We start from the raw sequence: 12518 nt of genomic DNA, 5'->3' as shown, positions 1-12518 counted from the left end.
AGAAGATGGTTGCCTCAGACCCTACCCAAAAAATGTTAGTGAAGTATCTTTAAATAAACACTCAAATGTGTTTGGTGTGTGCGTAAAATGAGCACATATAGATATATATGCATATGAATGGTCACAATTGTGACCGGTGGGATCGCGGATCGAGCTGGAAGGGAGGGAACTTGCTCTCTGTGGCGCACAAGCCTCGACAGTCTAACGCGTGCGCCTCCTGGTCTTTTGGTCACTCCACTGTTGGCTTCTGGAGATGAGACATGCCCCAGAGACTGACGCTTTTCCTGTAGTTAGATTAGCCAGCGCCTGTTTGCCATCATATTGCGCTCCTTGGAGTGAGGGAGCAATCGAGAAGAGTTTGGCGGCTGCAGGGCGCGCGGCGCGCACTAGAACCAGCAGACGAAACAGAGGATAAAAATGAATGCCACGGACGTTTTCTGCCGTAACAACTCTATAGAGCCATTATGTGCAAACGCAACCGCTTCGTCTCCGAGCTTCATCGACATCACTACTTTCATGCACATTCTTCCGTCCATCTATGGCATCCTGTGCGCTGTGGGAGTTCTGGCCAACGGGTTGGTCATTTACGCGGTGGCTGCGTGCAAGAAGAAAATGGTGTCGGACATCTACGTGCTCAACCTGGCCATAGCAGACATGCTTTTCCTGCTGGTGATGCCTTTCAACATCCATCAGTTGGTCCGAGACAGGCAGTGGGTCTTCGGCAACTTTATGTGCAAGGCGGTGGTGGTGGTGGATGTCAGCAACCAGTTCACCACCGTGGGAATAGTAACCGTGCTCTGTATTGATCGGTAAGTCCATAAAAGAGATTTTCCTGACATTGTCATCATAAAGCATTTATTTACCTCACAATGTTGAGAGTCAAATAATTAAGGTGACCTCTAGCCATATTGTAATGAAGAACCAGGACAGAGATGTGTACTGCTTGCCAAACGTGATATGATCCACTTCAGGGCCGGTCTATGTTCTTTATCATGTTTACTCTTTGTCATTCCTCAAAAGTGGTGCCATCACACTGGGTCCCACTTAACAAAAAAAAAAAAAATTAACATTTTTTAAATCTGCTGTATAGGTCAACATAAACATAAATGTAAAATATTGCCTGGAAATAACTGGTAAATTTAGTAAAAAATATTGACAATTTTTTTGTTTATGTTAACATTAAAAGATTTCATACTTTGTTGCATTAAAGTTAATCAAAATGGCTGATGTTTCAAACTTTTTCTTGAAATGTTTTCTTATTAGAATATGGGGCAGGCAAGCTTGAATATCATCAGTTGTCAGGCTCCCCAGGTTCCCCACCCTTATTCTAAAGCAGGCATGTCTAGCTCCGGTCCTCGAGGGTCGCTGTCCTGCATGTTTTACATGTTTATATATTGTAATTTCCCTTAGAGTATATTCTATAAATCTCCTCCCAAAGAATCATGCTGTCGTTATAATACCAAGAATCATGCGTGATTACGGGAACATTCCCAGTGTAATTATGTGACATTCAAATTGCCTCTTTAAATGCACAGCATGATTTTCGATATCGTCATAGGTCGGAGTTATAATAAATACAATATAGTCACATATTAGAATGATAAATAATCTGTGCTATTCTGCAATACCAGAAATTTTCTTTGTGGATCCAGCCATCCATTTTCTAAACCGCTTCTCCTCACGAGGATTGTGGGCGTGCTGGAGCCTATCCTAGCTGACTTTGGGCAGTCGGCGGGGTGCACCCTGAACTGGATGCCAGCCAATCGCATGGCACACATAGACAAACACCCATTCACACTCACGGGCAATTTCAAGTGGTCAATCGGCCTGCCGTGCATGTTTTTGGAATGTGGGAGGAAACTAGAGCACCCAGAGGAAACCCACGCAGGCACAGAGAGAACATGCAAACTACATATACATTATATATACGTACATCTTGTCTGACACAATATTGAGCCAAGCCCAAAGGTAAGCAAAGCTGCATTGAGTTTTGTTAGATGTTCAATTGCGCATACTGTAGTAGCATTAATTAGCAGCTTTAATTTCCAATAAGCGTCACTTATAGTTGATTGTTCAGTTTTTCACGATGGCCAAGGTGTTTATGTTTGGCAATGTGTGCGGTGCATTTGCCACAGACACAGATCTGCACAGTAATTAGCAAGAGTAACTCTTGGCTTGGTGATGATCCCATTGTCTCTGCAGGGGATCGCAATCGCTTCGCTGTTCTCATTTGCCAATTTGTACTCTCACGTTATCAAGACACACAATTGTCCCAAACTGTGGGGGGTAAAAAAAACAATTTATCCCCTTGAAGTCTAGATGGATGTCTCAAACCTTCTATTTATTGAATTATTTGTTTGTTGTTTTGGGAGTGTGATGTGAATTTGTCTGCATCACCTTGAGGCAGACAAAACGTTTCTGTCGATTTTCTACATTCTACATTCTTATGCTCCTTCCAAAGAAAGTTGATGTGCCCATCCAAAAAGGGTTGTATGTTGACGCACCAGTTCTTGAAGCTTTAGCCTTTCACATAAGGTTCATGTTTGGCTCCATCAAATGTCACCAAGGAATTTCTCTGGCAAATAATTCCATCCTGGCCCTCCTGTGCTGTTTCCCAAATGGTGCTTTCCATTTTCTATTGAAACACCAGTTCTTGTATTCATATCTATGACCTTGACTCTTGCTTTCTGAAGCTGGTTGCTAAAGTACGCTCACGCAAGTATGCTCTCATAACTGCTGCCGCTTTACATGATGCACCCATTCAATGACTGAGATTCAGACATTGTCAGTCAGTGCATTGGATTGTAAGGAAATGTATTGGATCTGGTTCAAATGTTATCAATTGCTTTTCATTCTTGACCCAATTTTGGGGGAGTTTTAAGTTTCAAAGAGCATTTGAAATAACACTTACGTACCACTGCTTTTTCTGGTTGTAAGGTTATTGTCAAAGAAAAAGCAAAACAACCTTGTGGAGTTATTCTGAGCTCAGTGAAGCCATGAACGTCATCAGTTTCAACTCTTTCTGAGTGACATTGGAGGGGATTAATTCCCCTTTTTTTGTTTTTTTTTAAATGTATTTCTCCAAAGGTACATTTACTAGATGTTGAACTGTACATGTAATTCAAGAACAAGAAGATAATGGCATCATATTTGCTTATTCATCCATGACCATTTTAGCAACTTTATTTGGTGATGCAAATGTTAGAAGAACAAATAAAAAAAAAAATACAAAAAGTGCAGTTCATCTTTTACTGCTGATAGTACCGACCCAGACATCACACCTACAGTTAGTGATCATTAAAGTGTTTTCTTATTTTTTTAAACGCTCAATCACATAGACGGCTTTAATATTTGGATTAGTGCTTGCACAACATGTTCAAGATTGTCACGTTATTAAAACCTTGGTAATCAGTCGCCTCAGACAAGTATGTTTGTTAAAGAAGTGTAAGAAAACTCAAAACACAAAAAAATAGAACCATGCAAAAGTGAAAACCAACTGAAACTAATTAATACCATGCATGAGCTTTGAAGTTTCATTTATCCTCAACCTTGTGCTGACAAATACTGCATTTATAAAAAGTAAAAGTATTACTAAAACTAACAAAAATGAATTCACTCGAAATACTAAAACTTACTGAATAAAAAAATATCAAAAGACAAAAACTACCTATAATGAAAAAACTATCATAACCTTCAATTTTGATGTGCCTTTTGTGTAGGGTTGGGAAGCGACAAGTGAGCTGTATGTGTCTTTATGGCTTTAAGCTATTTTTTTAATTAGCTTGTTGCACTAGGTCACTTCTATTAACTGGATAAAAGGTTATTTTCTCATCTTAATATGAAGTGTCTCAGGCGATTTTAAATGATTTTGACCGATCAATATGGAAATAGGCATTTGACTAAATTGCCTTGACAGACCCTGGGGAGTAAAGAATCAATAATAATCCATTCAAAATTATACCGTCAAAAAAACAAAAACAAATATATTTCCTAATGTGATGGGAGAATGTCACGTGTCAAATGTTCAATTGAGACCAATAATGTTACCTGGAGGAGGTATACTATGGTACATATGGATGGAGCTCCACTTGACATAGCTGACATGTCATTCATATTGAAAAATTTGTCAAATGATAAGAAACTCAATGCATCATATCCGCTTGAACTGAGCTGTATTGAATGGGAATCTCACTGGATTGAACCCACAGTATCAAAGACCAATTGTGCTGATTGAGTGTCATATCCATGAATTGGGGATTACTGGGACTGGACTCACTGTCTATCCATCACACTAACGGAACAATGCATTAACTTGGAAAAGGCTTTTTGGCAAACAGACTTTTCCGCATTAACTACAATTTATCTGAATGCCCTTTGGACAATTGCAAAAAGTCTTGGTGGAAGTGCACTGCACATACTCACATTACATGTAGACATAAAGACAGTTCTAAGTCATACGAGTATAATGGTTTAATAAGCTGTCCATTGTTTTTTCTTAAATGGCCAAGTGCCTCCTAAATGGAATGATGGGCAACTGTATTATTCCTGTAAGTGGAATTACGCAATGTTAAATGAATATTTGGGATTTTATGGGTGTGGGGGAAAAAAACATGAGCATTACAGTAAACATCTATGTTTATTAGTTTTTGGGAAGATTCTGCCAAAACACACAGAAGCACAACCTCAGATTTGATTCTAACGTTCAGCGATTAAAATAATGATGCTCATTGGAAGTCCAGCAATGTTCCTCTTCTCACCTGTTGTGGAATGCCTCTAAAATTGTGACTTTGTCCCCACAGGTACATTGCCATCGTTCACCCCACCTCAGAGCGGCGGACCATTCAGTGGACTATCATAATCAACGTGCTGGCGTGGATCGGCAGCTTTCTCCTCACTGTGCCGGTTATGATGTATGCCAAAGTCGTACGTAGAGAGCATTTGGAGATCTGCATGATGTATCTAGATGGGCCCGAGGACATGTACTGGTACACACTCTACCAGTCCATCCTGGGCTTCATCATCCCGCTCATCATCATCAGCACCTTTTACTCGCTCACGCTCTACCACGTGTTCAGCTCCATCCGTCGGGTTAAACGCAAGCAGACTGTGTGGGCCAAGAGGGCCACCAAGATGGTGCTGATGGTTATCGCGCTGTTCCTGATCTGCTGGTCGCCCTACCATGTCATCCAGGTGATCAACCTGAGCAACAATTACCCGACTGTCGCCTTCATCTACGTCTACAACATCAGCATCTGCCTCAGTTACTCCCATAGCTGCATCAACCCGCTGATGTTGCTCATCTTTGCCCAAAATTACCGTGAACGTCTTTGTCGCCGAACCACGCTCAACAGTTCCCAACACTCATCCAAAGTGACTGTCGTGAAAACAGAGGGATCCAGTATGGCCGCTGACCCCGGTTATCGTTGTACTGCCATTTAGTGAGGAAACATTTCTGGCAGAGAGAGATGTGGACATGTTGCTTTTTGTTCAAATGGACAAGGTAATGTAGGCCGTGAAATTTGTACAAGGATCAGAAATCATACTGAGGGTGTCGTGTTCAGCAAAAGAGATGATGCGCATTTAAGTTTTTAAATCAAAGGTGTCTTGTCACCTGCCTCCAAGCATGGAAGCAATGAAAGAAGGGATGCTGAGGTACCACTCAAGTGTGACTGTTTGGGGATCATATTATAATTGAATAAACGCAGATACATTCTGTCTGACAACAAAAAAAACGTGGGATATTTCCCTGGACAATTTACCTGACAACTCGCTGTTAATCTTGATATCATAAACCAAGATAGCAGAGTTAGGATAGGTTTACATGACCAGGCAAACGTTAACAGTTTTTTCCTTCTGCTTTTTTGCATGTGCGCCAACCACTTGTCCAACTGGACACAGGACAGGTAGTATTGCAGATATGAAACATGGGATGTCTGAAATTTCAGAGGTTCGACAAGGCAGTTTGCAGCTTAGAATCAGTATTTTCTACTTCTGAAGTCAGGGGTAGTCATGTACTCTAATTTGAGTGAGTGTGTTTGGGGGAAAACCAAAACAACAGTTGGATTTGTATTTTGACCAACAAGTCAAGTCAAGTCAAGTTTATTTGTATAGCCCTAAATCACAAGCAGTCTCAAAGGGCTTCACATAGACAAAAATTGACAATTATTCTCAAAGCATCCCCTGATCTTAAGCTCCCAAACCAACAGATGTTATAGAACCATAGAAAAATTGAATATTAACCAACACATCCTCCACATTTACAAATGCTTATTTAACTCTATTTCAAATGATTGCCAAGACTACACTGGTCTTAACCGGTTTCCAGTTAGTCATCTCATGTTAACAGCCCCTCATTATTTTTATTCCTAGGTACCATTAATATTAATGAAGGTATTTATTCGGGACATTAACTGTCAAAGATAAGGAGTAATAAGTGATGTTTTTTTATGACAGCACTTGTCTCATTGAATCAAAAAGGTAATCAAATGTCAAATTGGAAAGTAGCACTTTCTGTGCATTTCGTGAATTTATTTCCAACTAAAGGTCCACTAATTAGAAACAGTAATTAGACAACGTTATTTAGTGTGGTGAATCTTATGTAGGTCACTAAAAAAACTGTCTACCCAGGAACCCCGTTTAGACTATAGTTACTGAAGGGTCATACTATAACAGCATCTAAATTGGTGAAAGGCTTCATCAATGGGATGCTATTTTGAACCTGATCAGTCAGTCCAATGGGAAAACATGTATTATTGCTTGTGGAGCATAAAAAGACACATTTGTGCAAATGAATCACACAAATCCAATCCATGCTAAGTTTCATATAAAGTTTTGGTATCGATATGAAGATACTAAGCAAGTTGAGCATCTTTTTGAAGGCTCCGGATCACCATAGCAGGTCCAATTGGCTCACTCTAATTTCATCACAAGCAGAAGTTTTTATTGTGGTGGCGTTTCAGTGGAGAGCTTTGAACATAGCAAATTGTTATTATTATGTTGTCAAACGTTATGTGATTGTTCTCATTTCAGGTATGTGCAAAAAAGCAAGAAATGATGGCCATGAATCTTTCTGTCATAATGGATTATGTAATTTTCCTGTATGAACCTAATTTGCTCTTATTCATTTCTATTGTAAAAATTAAACAAATGCTGATGATATACTGTGACATCTTCGGACATGACAAAAAAAGGTAGTTTTACTTCCTTTATTTTTGGGCTTATTTTCTGAAATCAAACACAATTACTTCAGAGCTACCTTTATGTAGTTGATATAAATTAATTTGCAATTTAACATTTAATCCTGTATAGTCCATTTCTTTATCTCATGAACTGCGTTATTTAATTAATCACGGCATCGTTTCCCTTGACCTATTGTGTATGCTAAAAGCAGACTGCGGTCGATACAATCAATATGCAATATCTATTATAGTGTTCATTAGTTCTGATCTGTGGTAATAATTTTTGTGTGGTGTTTCCTGCCGTGCTGTGGTCCTGAGATCCTACCAAGTTGTGGTTGTGCTCACATGTTTTGTCTTCAAGCTAAATGCTTCTGAATCCAAGCATTGTGTGTGTGAAAGCGGAGTGTAATATCTACACTGTGCACTGACAAAATGCGACTTTGACTAAAATGTCACATGAACGTTGCTGTTGTCTTGTTTTCATTTTCAGTGGTCTATGATGCAATTGCAAAAATCCCTTTACAGAAAAAAAAAAATTCAATTTACAATTGCCATCATTGTCAACACTTAAAACGTTTCTAAAAGCTCTGGAAGTTTCAAGATGTTATGTGTTTGTATCCATGAAATGTAGAATACGTGCTGCAGCAGTTTGGTGTTGTTACAGTCAAATAGTGAAACATTTGGTGTATTTTGAAAGAATATCCGATGCTCTGTTGAGAATATCATGTTGCTATTGTAGGCTACATATTGTACATTGTTGTTGTATTGAAATAAAAGTGGCTTTTATCCAAGAGCGGTCGACTCACTGTTTGTTTGTGGTCACGAGGAAGGTTTGACTGTTCATCTGTTGGTTGGCAAATATTGTAAAGCTTTCTGGGGATTTCACACAAATGTAAACAATCTAATATCAGCAAATACAATCTTAATTGTCTATTTTTCAAATGGCAAACTTTGAGCGGGTAAATCCAGATTTAAAGGACAAAGACATCCGCAACCGGAATGGAGCCAGACACTAGCTGTTGTATATCTATGACCACGAGGGCTATTTATCACTATTTTGTAACACTAACCTGTGACCAGAAAAAAAAAATCCGTAGTTTGAACAAAATGGCCGCTTATTAGGTTTTCAAATAAAATAATATAGCACATGTTGTAGATAAAATACTGTACAATACCTCCTATAATTACCGGGGCAATTTTTATTTATTCTCTGGGAAATACATCGCCCTAATTTAGTGAACGGCACCTCGAATCTTCATTGGTCCAATACACACACACACACGCGCACACACGCACACACACACGCACACGCGCACACACACACACACACACACACACGCACACACGCCTACTGTCCATCAGTTCCTGGACAGGTTGGCTGGATATTGTTTATTGAAGAATCTGTCAAACAAGATGGTCTGTTGAGCAAATTGCAGTGCGATGTTCCACTAGTGCAGTACGTTCTGTAACAGTTTTTATTGATTGTTTTGACACAGCTGTCAACTCCAAATCAACATTTTCAAAGCAGTTAAAGTAGAGGGCTAAACACATGCCATAGTGGTCAAAATGAAACATTTTGTTTGCAAACGGCAATACCAGTGCCAAAACATTTCAAATATGGAACAAAAGCATTCCAAAATGGGCAACAAATACAGCTCGTGTGCACCGTTGCTTGTCATTGCAACCTATGATTTACATGCCAGTGCCGTTTGTAGTCAGATTTGCCCTCTTGCAAAAAATGCATCCAGAATTAGATATGCTTTGATGCTAATTTGATTGATTACATTCTTTTTTTTCAGACTGTGGCTGACAAACGAAATATCCGCACAGAGAATACAAGGAAATGAAAATAAAATCAATTAATTACTGTGAGAAATTAGGGAAAAACAACAACAGTTTTTTACAGTAAAGAGCAAAAAACTATAGTAGGCATATACTAGCCTCTTCTTCTGAGCCCTCCCAGATAAACCTCCACCTTGCAGACAGACTCCTCTTACTCTCACTCTTACTCTCACTCTACCTCTCATCTGCCTTAGACCTCCTCAATCCATGCTTGCAAAGAACAACACAGTTCTGAAGACTAATTGCAAATTAAAAAATTTTGTGAAATAGTGCTTTTAGTGATTGCATACTGATCAGGGAGTTTCTAAGAGCTCGGAGCATATGGTGTCCGTTCTGTAAGCACAGCTAAAACAATGCAGTTTGGACTTCTTGAATGACATCCGTGTTAACTGTTTTGCAAAAAACTATGTCCATCCACTGAGATTGGGTTAACACATTTGCATGAGGTGTTTTCAGGTGAAATGGTGATGATGAAGACTGAGAGGTCCGCAGGTTCTTCAAACAGGTCAAAGCAATAAATAAGAACTGTAATAGCATCACTACCTGTAGCCTTCATCTTTGTTGGTACCGTCATGACACGACAACCCTGCATTGCCTGTGTTTTCTAGCGCCTCCAGCCTTCTTTCATCTGGCCCTGGTGAAAGCCCACAGTACTGTTTGGATCAAAGAATTTATTTCAACTTTAAATTCACTATGTTTTGGCTTTTGTTCACCAAGGTCAGTAGTACCTTGTACGTGTGCTCTCTTACCCGTTTTAAAGTCCACATATGGTCGGTGTGAATAAAATGCACTTCACTTTCATACGCGCATGTGTGACATCGCAGCTGTAAGGTTCATGAAGGCAAGCTATGTTTACTGTGATGACTTTTAGACTTGTATGTCAGTCAATGGATTTGTTTTGTTTATTCAATCAACTGTAGTTTTCGGTAGATTTCCTCATAGTACCAAAAAGAGCAAGCTGACCCCTTTAAAGAGCAAAGCAGTAATTTGCTTAAAGGCAGCACACAACTATTTATTGGCCAATTAAAAACAAGCACATTAACAAATTGTTCATACATACTGCATATTTTGCCACACATTTTGGGGTGGGTTAATTATGTTCAAATTCCTAAAAGGCATGTTTAGCATAAACAATATTACTAATCTCAAAAAGAACACCATAACGACCGTACTTAATAGCTGGAACTAGTGACTTACTAAAAGTGGAAGGAGATCTGAACAGTTCAAAATGGCTTCGGGGCTGTTTTTGTGCACGGCCTAATTCTGCACGGAAAAGGGTTAGCCCCGGTGTTGGTAATTTCACATCTGAGAGAGAGAGATAGAGAGATGTCTGCACTGTCTGTGGTTGCGGTCACAGCACACTAATCATGGCCAATCAAAGCGGGTCCTTCTGATTCCATGGATATATTTGGTTTTACTTCCCCCTTGTAAAGATAAAGCAGAAAAAAAAAACTATTGAATACACATCACAGGTCGCAGTTATGGTGGAAAAATCTTTTTATATAAATATATATTTTAAAAATGGAATTTGAAAAGGGGTGTGTAGACTTTTTATATGTATATGCAGACATGTTCAAGGAGGGACTGAGCTTTGTGATACTCTAATTCTTTGGGCGGTTGCCGTTGAAAAGCTCAATGTCCAGTGTGTGAAACATGGATTGAACAAAACATTATCACGGTGGACATGACATGATTCAAGCTCGTTGGTCAGCAACTCTGCGGTGCAGAAAAAGCATGTAGAACTCATCGCTGTTTATCTTCCTTTCCCCCTTTTGAAAGCACGCATTCCAGCTCACTTTTAAAGCAGCTCGTGACACTGTGGCTAATGAAAGAGCAATGTGAAGTGAAGACTTAGTCCAGTTGATTGTACTGGAAATTAGATTACACAGTTATGCATGTCTTGGCCCATGTGTTTACTGGAACTTGTTGGAAAATGTTATAAATTGCTGATGAGTGATATTGAATAGGATTATATCATCAATTCTAAACTATAAAATCTTTCAGTATAGAAGATAATAAGTAGACAGCAAATGTTTTGTATATAGTGGGGTCGTTAATAAAAGCAGACTATGCTTGTAAGCTATAATATACATGCATTGATTATTCAGCATTTGCAGAATGCATGAACTATGAAGTAATTCAAAATTTCAACTTCTCCAAAAAAAAAAGTAGCTTCAATTGAAAAAAAAAAAAATACACTGTTGCATATTTTCTTTTATCTATTGTATTTCATGTTATCATAGCGTTCAACAACTTCCAATAAAAATTACATTTTGGGGGTGTTTTAAAAACAACACCTTTACTTTCCATAGAGCAAATTATCAATACCACTTGAACTGGCAGCCAGCCCATCGCAGCACACAAACAAATGACCATTCACATGCACATTCACATTCACACCAATTGACAATTTGTAGTCTTCAATTTTTGCTCTTGACAAAATATGCTCTTCTTCTCTTTGTGCGTACATAAAGAGGCAGGAGCTAACAAAGCTGCTTGTATACGGTTAGCATCAATGGAGCAATGAAAAGGCCTGAGAGCATGAAATCAAAAGTCCCGCCTTTGTTGTTCTGTTGTTCACTTCACTGTTGTCATAGATTATTGGCAGGATATTCTCACTCCATAGGAAAATAGCTTCACTCAAATACTGCTATGGAACCTAAAATAACACCAAATGAGTGTGCAAAAGCTGGAGAACAAAATCATTTCTTGGCAGACCACACGGCGATGAATTCTGGAACAGAATAGTCAAATGGTCAGCACCTTCGCTGTAAAAGATATCGGGGGAGCGTCTCAAGAAAAAGGACGGAAAAGAAGCTCGCATTGACCCTTACTTCCTCAGAGGTAAGAACCAAGAACCCTTTGTAAAAGAAAGAAATAACTTTGAAAAAAAAAAAGAACCAGGACACTCCTGGTGTCCTAAAATACATTTCAATGCCGATGGACGTGGCGTGGAAAACAGATACCACACCAACTTGGGTGACATTTCCAAGCAGCAGTTAGATAAATCAATTCTTGGCATCACTGAAGAATAACCATGTCATCTAGATCTAGATCCAATTAGTCCAAAGAATAAAGAAAGACTTGCACAAAATGTTTTGGGCATGTACTTCACAAACTACAGTGAACAACTTTCATGTTCTTCAAGGTCCCAATGAGCAACCAACGGTTGGTAAAAAGCACATTTTCAGAACCCACAGCAATATGCCCTAGCACAGGCTAGTGAAACTGCTTTCCAGAACTTTGAGGTGAGCAAGCTGAACCATATCTCTCCTGACCTCCTACATGGCAGTGGAGCAGATTATTGGAGCGTCCTGTCGTTTGTTTGGGAGGAAATGTTTGAAGCAGAGTCTACATCCTCTAATCAGGATGGCATGGGTACAGTAACAACAAAAATCACATGCATCAGATGCTTATCAGATAAACACCGAAAAAATATCCACTGGGCAAAAGCGGAGCTCAAGCTCGGCATATTGAGAACTGTTTCCATTGATGCCA

At 39.2% G+C, this 12518-nt stretch overlaps 1 protein-coding gene across 1 annotated transcript; it reads left to right on the top strand.

The window, feature by feature from the left end:
• Nucleotides 1-205: 205 nt before the first annotated feature.
• Nucleotides 206-6075, top strand: LOC119129257 (melanin-concentrating hormone receptor 2). The gene is made up of 2 exons (XM_037262393.1): nucleotides 206-809; nucleotides 4800-6075. Exons 1-2 carry the CDS (start codon nucleotides 418-420, stop codon nucleotides 5437-5439), a joined length of 1032 nt encoding a protein of 343 aa, XP_037118288.1. The 5' UTR covers nucleotides 206-417; the 3' UTR covers nucleotides 5440-6075.
• The last annotated feature ends 6443 nt before the right edge of the window (nucleotides 6076-12518 follow it).

This window comes from Syngnathus acus, chromosome 10 (assembly GCF_901709675.1).
Source record: "Syngnathus acus chromosome 10, fSynAcu1.2, whole genome shotgun sequence".
Classification (NCBI taxonomy): Eukaryota; Metazoa; Chordata; class Actinopteri; order Syngnathiformes; family Syngnathidae; genus Syngnathus; species Syngnathus acus.
Note: the sequence above shows the minus strand (reverse complement) of the source record. Positions and strands in the feature narration are given on the sequence as shown.